The 17,485-nt window shown below is 42.1% G+C and overlaps 1 protein-coding gene across 3 annotated transcripts in view; it reads left to right on the forward strand.

Moving 5' to 3' along the window:
* Positions 1–9,504, forward strand: part of CC2D1B (coiled-coil and C2 domain containing 1B) — a 90,850-nt gene extending 81,346 nt beyond the window's left edge. For all 3 annotated transcript variants that reach the window (XM_077453331.1, XM_077453329.1, XM_077453332.1), the window contains one exon: positions 293–9,504. In XM_077453331.1, coding sequence (XP_077309457.1) covers positions 293–295 — 3 coding nt within the window. In that variant the 3' untranslated portion in view covers positions 296–9,504. The remainder of the gene's footprint in view (positions 1–292) is intronic.
* Positions 9,505–17,485: the final 7,981 nt, after the last annotated feature.

Raw genomic sequence — 17,485 nt, forward strand, 5'->3', positions numbered from 1 at the left:
TAAGGTCCAAAGGTCTTTTTGCCAGTCCAGTGACATGAGGATGGGTGCTTCCTCTGCTCTGGTGGTGGAAGGTCCATCTTCCTGCACTGAATGATGCTGAAGTAATAATGTGTGAGTGAAGCTTGGTTCAGTAGTCATCTGAGGCCAGGTGCATGAGGATGTCTTCCTGTCCATGACAGCCTGTACTAAGGATAGGGATTGAATAAAGACTAATAGTCCTAATAAAAATATTTTAAAAAAGGGAAGCGAATGATGTGGTTTTGACTGTACTCCCTCTTGTTTCCTCTTCCAGTGAAAGTGGTTCAGTAAGAGGACGGCTTCCTGTACAATGAAGACGCTGCCTTCACACACCCCCGTCAGCCTGCTCTTGCCGTGTGTTCCACAGGCCAGAAAAGGAGTTGCATACCAAAGGACTTCCTGCAGCGTTGAAGCACATGAGAGGAACGCCGTCATAACCGAAAGATCACATTAATATATCAATGCAGAATGTCCACGGCTGTGCAGCCCTTGTGGCATTAAAGTGTGCTGACCGCTCTACCTTACTAACAGTACAACTTGGCGTCACCCACATGTAATCTCTGGCTTTATGTGTTGAATGTAAATGAAGATCTGTTTTATGATCACCAGAGACCAGAGGACAAGTGTGACACAAATTTCAGAATGTACTGCAACAGAATGCTGCTGCTAGCCTGTGAGGGGTTTGTTAGTGAGACCCATAATACATTGCAGCATAGCTTGCCAGCAGAATTCCTGATTGTGGATTTGCTTCTGGTGCTGAAACAATGCTGATTACTCAAAAGCTGCACTGCAAAAAACAAAAACATATTGTGCTATTTCTGGCTGTTTTAACCAGTTTACAGATTATTATGTCTGCAATTGATTATTTAGGTTGTCATGGGTTGCCATGAAGGAAAGGCTGCCATGTTGAGGTACGTTACCCAAGAAGCATGTTTTTACTTCAGAGGTCCATCCATCTCCGACTACAGTCACGGCCCACCTCAAAGTTTTTATGCTGATTTCAACCATTCTAGGGTAAGTTAGCTTAGTGCCCCACTCTGTGCCATAGACAGGACAGGCCGGCCCTAGCCAGTTCCCTATTGGGGTGCCTGAATCTCTGCAGTATGATCAGAGGAGGGACGTGCACATATGAAAAGAAGTTCACTTCCTTTTATCCATAGTAAAGGGAATGATCAGCACCCGCTCATGAGATTTTCCAGCATTTTGGAATTACTCTGCAATAACCTTGACTTCTGATGCAAGCTGCTCAACCCTCTAAGGACAGATGGTTGTCTATCACAAGCGGCGCTGAAAGCGTTCATAACTTGTGTACTGTGTGTGACTGCCCTGTGACAGAGTAGGGAAATGATCGTCTTTGTAAAGATTATCTTGTTCCCTTATGCCTGTACCAATTGAAAAATATTCACAGTATTTATAAAGCCCACATTTGCCCCCTTTTCAACAGAGTATTACTTTCACATGCTTTAAAACTTCCTACTGAAATCTGAAGGATTAACCAAATTGCATTTGGTGCTCTGATCTAGTGTTTTCGTGTTGTGTCCAATGGATACCTTGCCCACTTGAAACAGCGGTGTGCCTGGATCAGAAAGGACTGTAACATTCTCCTCAAATTTGTCATTTCTACTGGTGTATACAAACGGGATGTGCTCTAGACTTGGGCAAATGTGGATTCGCCCATGTTTTACCAATGGGATCCTGCAATACAATACAGACACAAATGATTGCTGCCATAGAAAACATAAGAGCCTGTACAAGCCTAGTGGAACAAGAGAATAAATTGTTTGGAAAGTTGATCATTTTACATTCCTGCTTCACAATAACAATGTTACATAGTTAGTCTGGTTGAAAAAAAAATACAAGTCTATCTAGATCAGGGGTCTCCAAACTATGGCCCTCTAGTTGTTCAGGACTACAATTCCCATCATGCCTAGTCATGTCTGTGAATTTCAGAGATTTACAGTGCCTCATGGGACGTGTAGTGCCGCAACAGACGGAGGGCCGTAGTTTTGGACGTCTCTGATCTAGATCAACCAAAGGTAAAGGTAGAAGATTAAACCTGTTCCATTGCCGTTTGTTACTGTGCACATTAACATGCAATACATTAAAGCAGCTCATTCGTTTGGAATGAGTTGGAAACAAAGTAAAAGCAAGATTTGCACAGTTTTTTTTGTTTTGCTTGATGGAGGGCATCAAATGCACTACATGTTTGTTGTGGGGCTCTGCAGTGCGGTTCCTTGGCACCTACTGGATTTTGTATTCTGGTGCCTTTCTAAATGAAGGCACCTCACAGAGTTCTGTGCATTACCAAAACGCAAAAGTGTGAAGGGAGCCTTGAGGCGGACCTTCAGTCATTTTTTTTCAACTTTCCATCTATTAAATCTTCTGCCCTTGTTGTTTTAACTTTGGATAGTAAAAAATGTTTTCTGCCAGTAAATCCCTTATACAGCCCACTTCCTGTTTCTTGTCTGGTAATTAGCCTAGGCTTATGACATCATGCACGGCTTTCTCTCTCTCTTGTGAGAGTTTGCCAGGAAGATAGGGGGGATGAGTCATAAGAGGGCCAATGAGAGCTGCAGAGCTGGAGGTGTGTGTTTGTGTAAATCCAGGAAGTGAACAGCCAGCAGCTTCAGCTGCCCACAGTTAAAATGGTTGCAGCCACACTTAGTGGGGGGAGATTTCTGCAGCATATTTGGCAAATACAGAATCACAGTATATCTTCAATAATATGCAAAGTGGTTGGAGGGAAGCTTCAGAATGGCAAAGATGTTTTTATTACAAATTACTAGTGCTTTCTGTATCGCTGACACGGTACAAGTAAGCAGCCACTGAAATCATCTCTTGTTATGAATGCTCATTCCAGGTTAGTGACTTACATTTATAGAAGGAAGGCTACAGTGGCAGACTATTTCTCGTTCACACAGGGTGTACTATAGTGTGTGACCTTACACCGTGCTTACTAGCACAGGCGTTCCATGCACCCCCCTTGCAGGCAGTGCCATCAGTGTTGATTGGGACATTGTGTCTCAATATGACATTGGTGTTCTTGCACTCCATGAACGAGGCTTTCCATTGGAAATCTTATTCCAGCAACACTGAAATTTCTGTGGGGGATCATTTCTATGTGAGACTCTTACAATTATTTTCTTGAGTTGTAGATCCGGCTGGTTCTTTCTTGTGGTGTTAAAGTAATTGTAAAGGGTTTTTTTTTTTTTTTTTTTTTTTTTTTTTAAATAACAAACATGTTATACTTACCTGCTCTGTGCTGTAGTTTAGCACAGAGCGGCCCGATTCACCTTTTTTAGGGTGCACTGGCAGCGCTCCTGGCTGCTTTCCATGGGGGCACCCGTGCGGGCACGCTCCCGAGTCCTGCTGCTGCGTCCATTGACACAGATGGCAGGACTCTGACCTGCCCTCGGCTCCTGTGTCACTGGATTTGGTTGACGGCAGCGGGAGACAATGCCTCCCGCTGCTATCAATCTATCCAATAATGGCCCGAGACATCTGCTGGACCCGTCCCTGTCACTGGACCGATCGGGTTCAGGCAAGAAAAAGGGGGGCTCTGGGGGGTGGGTGCTGCAGCACAGAAGGTTTTTCATAGAATTCCTTAAAGCGAAAAACCTTGTGACTTTAGAACTCCTTCAAGCAATAACCATTTGCTTCAGCAACAACAAACATTTTTTGTCCATAATGATTTCCTGCAGAAATTACAAATTGCCCAGGCGTGGGTTTACATTCTGCACAAGTCCCTGTGGTGTAGGTTATGTCGCACATAATTTATAACAGCAGCTGTGTGGATTTGTAATTTATGTGCATAAGTTTGCATATTGCACATATCGTATTCGGAATAACTTTGTGTTTGTAAATTATTTATCCCCCACTGTCAGGTTTTAGTGTTTCATAGCACACAGTATGTTGCTAAGCTGTCCATTTACCCGCAGATATACAGAAAGAAATATCTGCACACCATGGCAAGTCCTTGCACCATTTATAGAAAAGCTGCCTGTTGGTGAGTTTCACACAAACGTGTGCTTAATCATAATTGTGTCCTTTTGTGTCACTTTTTCTTGAAGATTACACAATAAATGGTGCAAGGACTTGCCATGGCGTGCAGCCGTTTCCTTCTGGGTTTCATGTATTGCGGAAGGCGATCCAGGGCCGGACACCCATAGGTGGAGACCATTACGCTGTTAAACCTGACCTGGAATGGCGTCTCCTCCTACTATTTATATCTGCAGATATAGCTGCTCCAGACTTTTCCTTTCTTCGAGAAAGAGGTCAAAGCTGCAGCAGAGTTGGCCACCTCCAGGGATCTGACCTTTGTGTGATCCAGACAACTGATCGGTGACCGTAAACCACTTGTTGAACAGCTGTATTTATACACTTACATCCTTGGAACAATTACATGTTCTATCATGTCCAAATAATGTCTGACGGGATAGCTGTTGTACATTACGGCTGGGGGTGACCCATACATTTGTGGATTTTCTGGGGGTAATCTTTTCACATATTGGCCCCATTAAGCCCCATTAAGCCCAATTATGCCTCTGCTTGTAAACATTTGTTTGAAGAGCTGTGTACAGCAAGCTTTTACATAACAATTGGAGTTTTCATCCTGCTTCAAGGAGCTTTTCTATAGCAATAAATCACCCCTCAGAACCAATTCTGATTAAACCCTGGATCGTTATAGGTGTGCTGTGTGTCACTTTAAAGAGCTGCTTGAGGGCTTTCAGCAAGCTTCATGCCTGCTAGCAGCTTGTTCAAAGAGACAGCTGGCACTGCTATTAAAATGTATTTAAATTGTTACTAAATCCACAACAATAAAATCAATCCGCTCAGTTTTGTGTGTAGTGCTAGAGTTTTTTTTTTTTTTTTTAAAGGGGGCATGTGATCAGTACAGGGCCAATCAGCACTGTCCAGATAGAGGGTTAGGAATCATGCTGCCTAATAGGACAGTCAGAGGAAAATGAGAACTCCTAAGCTTTACCAGACACTGATAAAAGTCACAAGACTACCATTTACTGCTGATGAGAAACAGTATTTAGCAGTTTACAGGTGCATCTCAAAAAAAGTTAATATCAAAAAGTTCATTTATTTCAGTAATTCAAGTCAAAAAGTGAAAGACATAATATATAGATTCATTACACACCGAGTGATATACTTCAAGCATTTCTTTCTTTGAATTGTGATGATTATGGCTTACAGCTAGTGAAAACCCAAAATGTTGTATCTCAGAACATTAGAATATTACATAAGACCAATTAAAAAAGGATTTGTAATACAGAAATGTTGGCTTACTGAAAAGTATGTCCATGTACAGTATAGTATGCACTCAATACTTGGCCGGGGGCTCCTTTTGCAGAAATTGCTGAATCAATGCAGTGTGGCATGGAGGCGATCAGCCTGTGGACTGCTGAGGTATTATGGAAGCCCAGGTTGCTTTGATAGCGGTCGTCAGCTCAACTGTATTGTTGGATCTGCTGCGTCTCATCTTTCTCTAGTCAATACCCCCCAGATTCTCTATGGGGTTTAGGTCAGGCGAGTTTGTTGGCCAATCAAGCACAGTCATACCATGATCATTAAACCAGGTATTGGTACTTTTGGCAGTGTGGGCAGGTGCCAAATCCTGGAAAATGAAATCAGCATCTCCATTAAGCTGGTGGAGGGAAGCATGAAGTGGGCTGACTTTGGACGTGATAAAACACAGTGGACCAACACCAGCAGATGACGGCTCCCCAAATCATCACGAACTGTAGAACTTTGATTTCCACTGAGCAACAGTCCAGTCCCTTTTCTCCTTAGCCCAGGTAAGATGCTTCTGATGTTTCTGGTTCAGGAGTGACTTGTCACAAATAATGGGACAGTTGTAGCCCATGTCCTGGGTTCAGTCTCGTCTATATTCCCCTCGCACATGTTCCTGGGAGCAAGGCTCATTGATAGTGCGTGCTGCAGTGACTACCTGCTGGGTACTGGAAAAATTACAGATAAATGCCTATATTCACCAGCACACTAAGGATTGTCAGATGTCGTCCATAGGTTTTTATTGCAGAAAGATCACATCACAAGAGCAAGTGCAACATTTCGGAGTCGCAAGACCCCTTCTTTAAGTATGTGCTGACGAAGGGGGTCCTGCAAGGCTCCGATACATCTGTGTGTGGTGGGTCTTGAAGCACTTACACCAGCCATAGTCCACTCCTTGTGAATCTCCCCCAAGTTCTTGAATGGTCTTTGCTTCTTTACCGTGGCTATCCATTACTGGTAAACCTTTTTCCTTCCACTGATTGTTTTCCATTATAATGCTTGGATACAGCACTCTGTGAACAGCCAGCTTCTTTAGCAATGACCTTTTGTGACCTACCCTCCTTGTGGAGGGTTTTAATGACGGTCTTCTGGATAACCGTCAAGTCAGCAGTCTTCCCCATGATTGTGTAACCTACTGAACCATACCGAGAGACCATTTAAAGGCCCAGGAAACCTTTACAGGTCTTTTCAGTTGTTTAGTTGATTGGAGTGTGACACCACGAGTCTACAAAATTGAACTTTTTTTTCACAATATTCTAATTTTCTGAGATACTGAATTTTGGATTTTCACTAGCTGTAAGCCATAATCATCAAAATTAAAAGAAAGAAATGTTTGAAATATTTCACTCTTGTGTGTACCAAATCTATTAAATATAGGCGTTTCACTTTTTGACTTGCTGAAATAAATAAACTTTTTGATATTCAAAATTTTTGAGATACACCTGTATATTTACTGAAATAATTGCATTTCCATGTTGTGTGTACTGTGGGAGACCAGATATAGTAAATGCAGTTATGTTATGTGTTCAATAAGTGTAAAACAATACGGCCTCATGCACACTGGACATTATAACATTATAAAACCGCCAGTAGCTTTGCAGTGAGTTTTTCAACATTTTTCAGCATTTCTGCAACAGCGTTTTTAAGCATTTTTTTTCTCAATGAGATCAAAAAAAGGTTAAATGCTGGTGAGCTGCGTTTTTGAGCGTTTATCTGTGATTTTTGACGTTAGAGCGTTTTTCCAGCTGAAAAACTGCTCTCAGAACCCACTAGTTTTTTCGTTGTTTTTTTTTTTTTTCCAGCCAAAAACAGTTGATAACAGCCTGTGTGTGCATGGACACATAGGATAACACGCTGGAGAGCTCATTGACTGCAGAAGAAAAGTCTGAAGCCAAAAGCAGCAGCTGTAAAAAACGTCCAGCGTGCATGAGGCCTACCTGTTGATTAGCTAGAAATTGTAGGAGTTAATAATTTCCTGTGCTGTGACCAGTTACATTGTTTTCAGGCTTACAGAACACCCACCCTCCCCAATTTATGGAGAAGAGATTTGGAAGTGTTCTCTAGTTATGTGACAATGCTGCTCCATAGATATAGTACAGTGTGTGTTTCTTAGAGGATCACTGGGTGAAAATAAAAATAAAAGTTTGAAAACCGAAGCTAAAACAACTTTGGACTGGAAAGATGCACTATATCAAATGTTTGTGGGCTTACATACACTCTAACATCTGCATAAAGGCAGTAAGGGGTGCTTGTAACGCTATAGGAAAATGCATTTAAATGCTTCCTTTACACACTGCCATTCAGAATATTCTTTCCAAAGACTTATAGGAATCAATGCATTTGGTGGTTAAAAAAAAAAAAAATCACATGACAGCAGCTGCTTTTCCAATAGTGTAGATCATTGCTCCCATCTTCTGATCATTTTTAAATGAATGAAGTCCTAAAGGTGCAGTAGACAGGATTTTGTGTGATCTTAGGCTTCATGTACATTGCTGCTGGTGAACGAACGTTTAGGAGCAGTTGGGTGGGTTTTTTTTTTTCCAGCTGCCCCTGAACTCTCCTCCCTGTTACCTTATCAGTACATGCACACACGGTCATTTCTAGGCATCTGAGTTTAGAAGCATTTTTTGGCTTCTAAAGCAAAAAAATACCTTCAAGATGGATGTTCAGAGGCATTTGAAATGACAGTAACGGCTTGTAAACTAGCATTTCGTTTACAAGCGTTTACATTTTTTTACAATTTGGAAAAAATAAAAATACGTGGCAAAACGGACATTTTTAAATGTTGGTAACTGTCAAGTTAAATCGTTCAGAAGAGGTTTTAAAACATCCCGTGTACATTAGACCTTCCTGCCACTGGAACCTTGCTCAGGAGTAGCTGAGCCAATTGATTTGGCATTTGCCAGCGCACACCTAATCCCACTCGGCAGCAAATTTTCGGCGTTAGATGGCGTGATCATAGAAGCACTTGTGCTGTGAGAAGGTTCAGCACTGCATGACTCATTTGGCAGGGGGAGATTCTAGGTTCTGCATAAGAATTTACCTCCTTTCCCCTGGAAGTGCCTTTAACTGAATCATTCTGTTGACTCTGGGTCATTTAGTATCTTTAAGGTAAGTCCGTTACAAACTGTTCCATTCAAACTAGTCATAAGTGAAAAGATGTATGAGCAGTGGTTACCAGTATGCTAAAATGATTTACAGCAGGGGCAGGCAACCTTGACACTCCAGCTGTAGAATAACTACTAATCCCATCGTGCCTCTGGGAGTCAGTCTTGCCATGCCTCTTGGGATTTTAAATTTGACCACAGCCAGAGTGCCATGGTTGCCTACTCTATCTAGAGCAGGGGTCTCCAAACTTTCTAAACAAAGGGCCAGTTTATTATCGCTTAGAGGGGGCAAGCTGTGGCCAGCAGGAGGAGAAAATGTCCTGGTGTCGGTAACAATCATTGGTGTCAGTGAGAGGAATAGTGTCCAATCACTGGTGAGGAACAGTGCCCCATCACTGGTACCAGTGAGAGGAACAGTGCCCCAGCACTGGTGGCAGTGGGGAAAATCGGGTCCTAAGGCAAGATGAAGGCAAGCAAAGGGCCATATTTTGGCCCCCAGGCCGCAGTTTGGAGACCACTGATCTGGAGGTTATGACAGCAGAAACTATATGCAAATCTTAACCTTTACTGCAAATAGGTAAGTCTTGGGGCCAAGCTCAGCTTACAAAGAAAGTCAAGATTTGCATGCAGTTCCAGCTGCCTGTAGCTCTGGCTCTTTGAATTGTATTATCACGTTGTCCTTGAAGGTTTACACTCAGTGTTTATATCATAGGCTGTGTTTGGATCTCCTAGGTTTGTAACAGAGTTACTACAAGTATGTTCTAAGTTATTGCTTTGTCCGTTCTGTGTGCCTTTTACTTTAAGACAGGCTATAAATGTACAAGACCAAGGAAGGGTGAGTCCTACAGACAAGGACCTGTTTTTGGTATGACATGTCTTGTAGGGTCTCAGAAGAACGGGTGTTGATATTTTCTTTTATCTTTCTCCTTCCACCATAGTGGAGATGTTTGTGCTATATGTAAAATGTCAATATTTGGACTGTTAAAGGAAGCCATTGTTCTTATTTATTTTCTTTCTGGTTGGTAGGACACAGAACTGTATTTACTGTATACTAAAATAAATTTAATGGGGACACCTTTCACATATGCGTAAGTGGTGTGTGTTTTAATACAGTGGTCCAACAGAACTGCATTGAAAATACGTGCGCTTCCATTGTGGTCACCTCCTTCTGGAAATTCTAGTTGCCTGGCTGCAGAGCTGGGTAGAGGGGGCAGCTGCCCTGGACACAGTCTGACAGTATTGATAGTGGCATCACTACTACTGTCAGCTCAGAGCTGGAAGTGGCAAGGAGAGAAGGGAAGAGCCGGGAGGAGGTGCATGTTGTCCTCCGGAGGAGGAGGACGCAATTTGGCATGTTTGCTTTGGGGACTGGATGATGTTCAACAAAATTAAACTTGGCACTGTTTCTATATCAAACAAATAAACATATATATTGCCTGTGCAATCATAAGTGACAAGTCCATCCATGCAAGCAAAGTTCTCCCCTCCTGAGTTGCCACTCACCAGCAATATGATTCAAAACCTCATGGTCTTTGTTCTACACCAGTGATGAATCTACCTTCTCCAATTACAAGGTTCTCATCATAGTGGTATAAAGAATACCAAAGAAGAGAGGTGTGTATATAGCGTAATACTGTTTGGTTTATTAGAAATATTAAAAGCAAAAGCACTTACAGCAATAAAAAACGTTTGGGCATGTGTGTAATAAATGACCATAGTTGTCATGTATGTTCCAGCCTTCAGATTAAGGTCTCTCTTGTCCTCACTTGATGCATTTCACCCCTCCCACTGGGTGTCTTCTGAAGAACAGGCCTTGCCATGGTTGACCAAAGAAGTTTAGTGCATGTGCTCAGTGTCATATCCAGAGGTTGTCTTTAGGGAAATAGACGTATGAGTGCTGCCAGCATTGCTGCAGAGGTTGGAAGCCTCTTCTAAAGATGATGCACAAGAAAGCCTGCAAAGTTTTCTGAAGACAAGCAGACTAAGATCATGGATTATTGGACCCATGTCCTGTAGTCTGATGAGACCAAGATAAACCTATTTGGTTCAGATGGTCTCAATCGTCTGTGACGGAAACCAGGTGAGGAATACAAAGACAAGTGTGTCAAGCAGGGTCATGGGAGTGTCATGGTCTGGGGCTGCATGGGTGCTGCTGACACTGGGGAGCTGCAGTTCATTGAGGGAACCATGAATGCCAACATGATTGTGACATACTGAAGCAGAGCATGATTCCCTCCCTTCAGAGACTGGGCTGCAGGGCAGTGTTCCAACATAACGACCACAAACACACTTCCAGGATGACCACTGCCTTGCTAAAGAAGCTGAGGGTAAAGGTGATGGACTGGCCAAGCGTGTCTTCAGACCTGAACCCTATTGAGCATCTGTGGGGCATCTTCAAACAGAAGGTGGAGGAGCGCATATGTTTGATATAGAAGCAGCGCCAAGTTTAATTTTGTTGAATTGTTATTTTATGGAGCAGCTGCTTCAATCAGAATTGTTGCACGTAATTTTCTTATTTTATATGGATGTTGTAGTTAGTGGAATACATATAACCATAGTTCGGGTACACTCATCACTTCACTGAATGATTTTGGCCCGGCACTGGCTGCAGTCCTACAATGACTTGAGTCTCTTTGCAAAACAAGGATGCAGATCGGAGGTTTTGACTTCCTAGGAGCCCTGTATCAATGGGTCCTGGGCCTGTGTTGATGGATTCAGTGTGAGACACTTTTGAGATCATTCAAAATTTACTGACGGGTGCTTTTGACCTGCAGTTGATCTTCTGACCCACATTTTACCTGTTTAACACATATAACACAAATATCAACCAAATCGTCCCCTCCGTTCTTCTCAAGACCTCCTACTCTCAAGCTCTCTCGTCTCCTCCCCCCATACTCGTCTCCAGGATTTCTCCAGAGCCTCTCCAATCCTCTGGGACTCGCTACCTCCACTGGTCCGGCTATCCCCTACTCTTGCTACCTTCAGGTGATCCCTGAAAACTCATCTATTCAGGGAAGCCTATCACGTCTCAAACTAATCTCCTACCACTTCCATCAGCTCATTCCCGACAGTTATAACCTTTTGTACCATCTGCCCCACCCTATTAGATTGTAAGCTCTTCTGAGCATGACCCTCTTATCCCTCCTGTATTTTATTGTATTGTAACTGTATTGTCTCCTTTTTATATTGTAAAGCACTGCGTAAATTGCTGGCGCTATATAAATCCTGAATAATAATAATAATATAGAGATGCAAAATCCATCTGCTGCAAACAAGCCTTTCCACACAGACCCTAAGGCTTCATTCACTATCTACTTTTGGGGATACTGACCCCATGCATGTCTGTCAAAGTTTGACATTGGGATGTGTTAGTGCAACATCTACTTTCTCTTCCATAGGCTCCCTGCACACAGTGGATGCAGGTGCAAATGTATCATTCCTGCAGTTCAGGCATCGGTGCCCGTGTGAATGCAGCCTAATTTGTACACTCATTTGAGAGCCTGTGATAAGGTACTGAAGTAGGGGACTGCTGGACAACTAGTGGTGAGCAACGACAGTTCCTCCCAGCACAGGTTTCCTTTAAAAGAGTTTTTCCACACTGACTGATGCAAACATGACAAAAATATGATGTTTCACATTAGTACCAGGTGTGACCAGAAGATGGTGCTGCAGATGAATCAGGAAATTATAGGTCGGAGGTCCAGATCTATGGGAGGAGGGACCCCTTTATTTAAGGTCAAAAGCTATCCAGTTTTTTGGGAAATCAATGCCAATCTACAATCTACATTTTTTTTGTAGAAAATACAGTGTTCCTGTTTGCAGTACAAAATAAAATATTTTTTATTAAAGGAAAAAATAAATTTTATAGTCCAATCAAAAAAAGACATGTTACATAATGATTGTACGTTACCAAGGAAGCAAGCAAATTAACTTTTGCATCAGAACAAATGAGGTATTGTTGGAGCATCTATAATCTGGTGTGAGTGGGTTGGGGTGCCATGCAGTGCTATCGCATGCTAAAGTCTCTTCTAAGCAACATTCTGTACATGGAAAGTTCTAACAACATCTTATTAGAGCTACTGAGCCTGGGTCACGCATCTAACTGCTGGTTCCACTATTAAAGTAGAACTCCAGACCAAACAGTTTTGTATATAGTGGGGGGGAAAAGATTAGAACCTTTATTCATTTTGACTGCTGGCTGTGCCCTCATTGGGGGGGTATCTACTCACTTCTTGTCATGTCATCAGGACAGGAAGTTAGGAGAATAATTTAAAGAAGAAACTGACATTAAAAAGTTTGCGTAGAGAAATATTACAACTTCTCTCCGATACGGTACTTCCTGCTGTATTTCCAGCACTGGAAACGATAAGAAATTTAACCCAGTGTGGATACAGAGAGCAGAAATAACGCTGGCATAGGATGCTACCCTCCTCTACTTTTCAATAAAAATGAGAAAATGGTATCAGTACTTACCACAAGTTTCCTCTGCCTATATCAAGGCAGCTGATAATCTCTTCACCTGCTATCAACCCACAGGACACAGGAATATATACAAGTATGCAGTCTTTCGTAGATGGAACAAACAGAGTAGGCAAGATGTGCTTCTATTATTCGGTGCCAAAAAAGGAAAATTATTATATGTATTGCTACAGTTTCCCAACAGTAATATGGCAGTGTACATGTAGTAAATAACTACAAATGGAGGGTTAGATGAACACAATTAATTATAACAAAAGAAGGACTGGAGAAGGAGGGGGGATATTTGACTTATAGCTATTAATGCGGCCTGTGGGTTGGCAGTAGGCATGGCAACTACCCTATGTAAGCTGCCATGTTGGCACCATGAAAAATAAAATTGTCTGAAGTTCTACTTTATTATGTTTGATGGCTAAAGAAAAAAATAGCATCAATCCAATGGAATGGGGTGGAGCTAATCCAATGGTAGGCTGATTGAGGACGTGCCCAGGCAAGGAAAACTCTGGTAAGTATAGATAACAATTTTCTATATGCTTGGATTTCATTGTGTCCACCTATCATTGGCTCAGCTTTACCCCAATAGTAGGCTGATACAATGAGCCTCCAGGAAAGGAAAATTACGGTAAGTATGGATAGAATTTTTCCATATTCACTGGAAGGAATGCAGTTTTTAGCTTTTATCCTCACTCATCTATTGTGCAGTAGAGAATCCAGTTATAATATGGTTGACTACTGGGGGCCCAGCTGGCAGGGTTCTATTGGAAGGATGCATTGGGCACACTGAAGCAGGCTTTAGAATGGGGCATCATCAGTTCAAATCAGAGGTAAGAATTGCACCCCTTCTTCCACAGAAAATACATGGTTTTGCTGAAGTTCTTCATTAAAGTGATTCCTTTTAGAAGCTAATAAAAAAATATATATATATAATGAAAATGAAACAGACTCTTCTATGGTTTCTAAGGGCAGAACTGTTTATATCTCTAAATTTCTACTATTAACAATACAGTCTCTACTTTTGAACCAGGGATAACATTGAATATGCAGTTGAGCTGGTCTCTTAAGCCAGCCACACAGTATAATTTATGTATCTACTCACTCCACCTTAAGGTCAATGTGCTGTGATGTCCCTGTATCCGCATGATGGGCCCGTGAAGCAAACCATCTCTTGGGTCACAGGAGGAGAACATTCATTTTTATCCCTAATTGAGATAACCATAGTATGGAATTGGAATAGCCATATCGAGCTCCGGTATTGTTTTATTTCTCCACACAGATGTGCAACCAAGGTCTTTTTTGTTGTTATTGGCTCCAAGCACTTTCCCGAAACAATAAGCAGCAAAAGGATTGGGGTGTCATGTCAACCACCCCCTTACTTTACATTCCACTTTCTGATGTTTGTCTATGGTGAATGCTTGGAGCCAAGACAAGCAATAGTTATCAAGCAGCCATCCTCTTACTAGCTATATTGTCTGACTTTTTTGCTGTTATCAATGGCTACATCAGTACAACAATCATCCCTAGAAATACTGTGACTATAAACTGTACAGATTTACTTTGAATAGTCCCTGAATGTAGACGCTATTGCTGAAACGCACAAGTTCTCTGACACACTTTCAATACCTTCTGATATACAGAACCAGCATTCAGCCATCTGAATCGGACTTTAGGATCTGCATACTTGTTCTTGGTCACTAACAAAGTACTGAAGCCTCTGGATCAGCATGACAACAAGTCAAATGGCAATCAGAAACTGTGTCCTCCATACCTTCTTTACTATAATATAAACTTTTTTGGGGTCTGGTTTATCACAGAAAGGTCTCTGTGCTACCCATACTCCACAATATTTTTTCTCCCTTCAGGTTTCTATTGCAAGTTAAATTAAGTGGAAGGAAGATGTGAAATTTACAAATGAACAATCTGGTTGGTACCTATGGGAGAAATTTACATGTATGATGCACTTTTTCAGAACTATGATTTATGGTGGTGGCTTTATGAAAACTGCAGCAGTCATGGAGCTCTTGACCATAGTCACAAATACAGCTGGTCTGGCCAAACAGTGGGCTCAGTACAGACCACTGGGGCAATTATCCATGAAGCCCAGGCTTCTCCTTTATCTGAGGATCCCTATAGATGCATTTCTCAGTTTTACATTTGTAAATCAACCCCAATGATCCTACTCGTGCTCCAGGTTCCATCAATCTGCTCCACCTTTTCGATACATGTGAAGACAGTGTAAAGTTTATTGGTAAAAATCATAGGGTTCTGTGGATGAACGTGGTATAATCATGCAACGTACCAAATGCCCAGCCCATGCATGAACATCAGGCAGATCATCGCTTCAAACAGGATTTTGCACACCCATGTTGTCTTTCCCTTTACAGCTTGGTTATGGGTACAACATTTCATGCAGGAAACAAGGTGTGAGCTAACCCAGTTAAATTGCCATACTTGGTGTGTACACTTCAAATATGGCAAAAAAAAAAGGCAAGGCTTGTCCGAAACAAAGCCAAAACATGCCTGTTTAGTTACAAGAACAGAAGAGTTTTACATTGGCAACAAACCTAGTATCAGTATTGAACACTTCTATGATTTATCTTCTAAAACTAGCTGCAGTCATGTACCTTTACCTGTCTTCAGCAGGTCGTGTGCCTCTTCCACTGACTACGAGAGTGCATCCACTCTTTAAACCGAACCTGTGCCTAGAATATGCACGCTTAAAGTATTCACTTATTTGGAACAAACAGTAAATGCAAAAAAAAAAAAACCCTCATTCATCTCTGTATGTATAAGCATTGGGAAGAAAATGGTTTTAAATTTCAGTGAAATCATAGCGATATTTCTACTGCAACAGAATCTTGGTGACCTCCAATGTAAACAATCTGCAGGTGTTTTGAAGCTGTTAGAAATAGACTGAAATCAGCTCTGGAACCCTGGTACCTAAGCTGCTCAGGGGAACCATGCAACCCTCGCAGCCCCAGCTGGTAGTAGTCTGCGTTTTGGTGATTATTGTAGCCAGTGAAGAAAAATAACTTTTAGACTGGCTTTTAGTAGTTAAATTTTTTTTGTTCAAGTTCCTTTGCACTATCACTTTTCTCCTTTTAGGGCTCAGTCACAACAGCCACTGCATTGCAACGCAGTGATTGGTGCGTGATGCGGTCCAGCCAGACCAGTGCAGGGTTAATGTGCAGATACCAGCGTTTTGCACTATTCACTTTTTTTAAACAAATTTTATTGAAAGGTTACCAGAGACATTTCATAGAGTTCTACTGGCTGGCATGCAATGCGCTGGAGAAGGTACTTTTTTTTTTTTTTTCAGTGCACACCACAACACAGTGGTGTGAACTGGTCACACTGGAGATGAGAGATTTTGCCTTGTCTTGCGGTGGAGATATGAACGGACTGCGATGGAAAAGCCACCCAACACACCTGGTTCGAATGGACCCTGAGGTTTTGGTACTATGATCACTTATAATTGATCTTGATTAGAAAAAATGTGTGGTACAAATAAATAAGGGGGCTGGTTGGGAGAAGACATGGAATGATTATTTTTAAAGGGACTGCAATAGCCGTCACATGTAATGTGTCTCCATTCTCCAGCACGTTCCCACAGCATATCTGCGGCCTCTGACCCGTGACCACCTCCTGTTCCATGTCTGGCAGCTTTCTGCAGCATTACACTCACTGGATATTATGTTCAGCCCTTTCATGATGTCAGGGGCCAAACTTGAGGGCCCCCCCCCCCCGTATCAAGTAAGTTAGCCACCCCCAGTTTTTGCTGTTGTTTTTTGAGAAAGTATATCATCACATTTAATGCCTCTGGAGAGGTCAGTGCTGGCTTGGTATCATACCTGGTTTGCAGTGTGCAGACTTGAGCAGAGCAACTAGCATATGGCACTCATGGTGAGCAGTGTGGGAGCAAGAAAGTGGGAGGTGAGTGGGGGCCGGAGAGGGCAGAGGATAAGCAGAGCTGAGGGCTACTATTGTGTGGGGCATCAGCAGAGCTGAGGGCTACTACTGTGTGGGGATCAGTTGCCTGAGGATACCAATGGACCAGGGTTCTTTTGGGCCCCTTTATATATAATAATAAACAATAAAAAAAACCCCAGGACATTAAACATGCTTTTTTGAAGCTTGGCAATGTGGTAGGCATGTTAAAGTTAAAGCAAGCATAAATGAGCCCCTTTCATAGTATTTTATTATTGGTGCTGCAAACATTTTTATTTTTTTTAAATACCACCATCTAGTGGGGGAAAGAGAAATACCTACAGGAAACAAAGGGATGCTGGTTATCATCTATTGTATTGCATATACTTGGCTGCAATATGGTGGGAGTGTCAACATTGAAACATTTCTGCATTTCAGGTACTGCTGGCACCAGGTGAACTCCAAAATGTCATTTTCACACAGGGAAGGTTGACTGCTGTTTCTCAATGGTAGTGAGACTTGAAGATGAATTTCAGGTATGGTCCAGTTTGGACCAATTTAACTTTGTATATACCATGCCTGGCTAATCACCCTGGAAGCTGGAAATCACTGAAGTAGACATCATTAGTCCCAGTGATCTCCAGAATCCACCTTTTTCATTT

This window comes from Lithobates pipiens, unplaced genomic scaffold (assembly GCF_037356315.1).
Source record: "Lithobates pipiens isolate NorthernLeopardFrog02 unplaced genomic scaffold, aLitPip1_a1.2 Scaffold_23, whole genome shotgun sequence".
Classification (NCBI taxonomy): domain Eukaryota; kingdom Metazoa; phylum Chordata; class Amphibia; order Anura; family Ranidae; genus Lithobates; species Lithobates pipiens.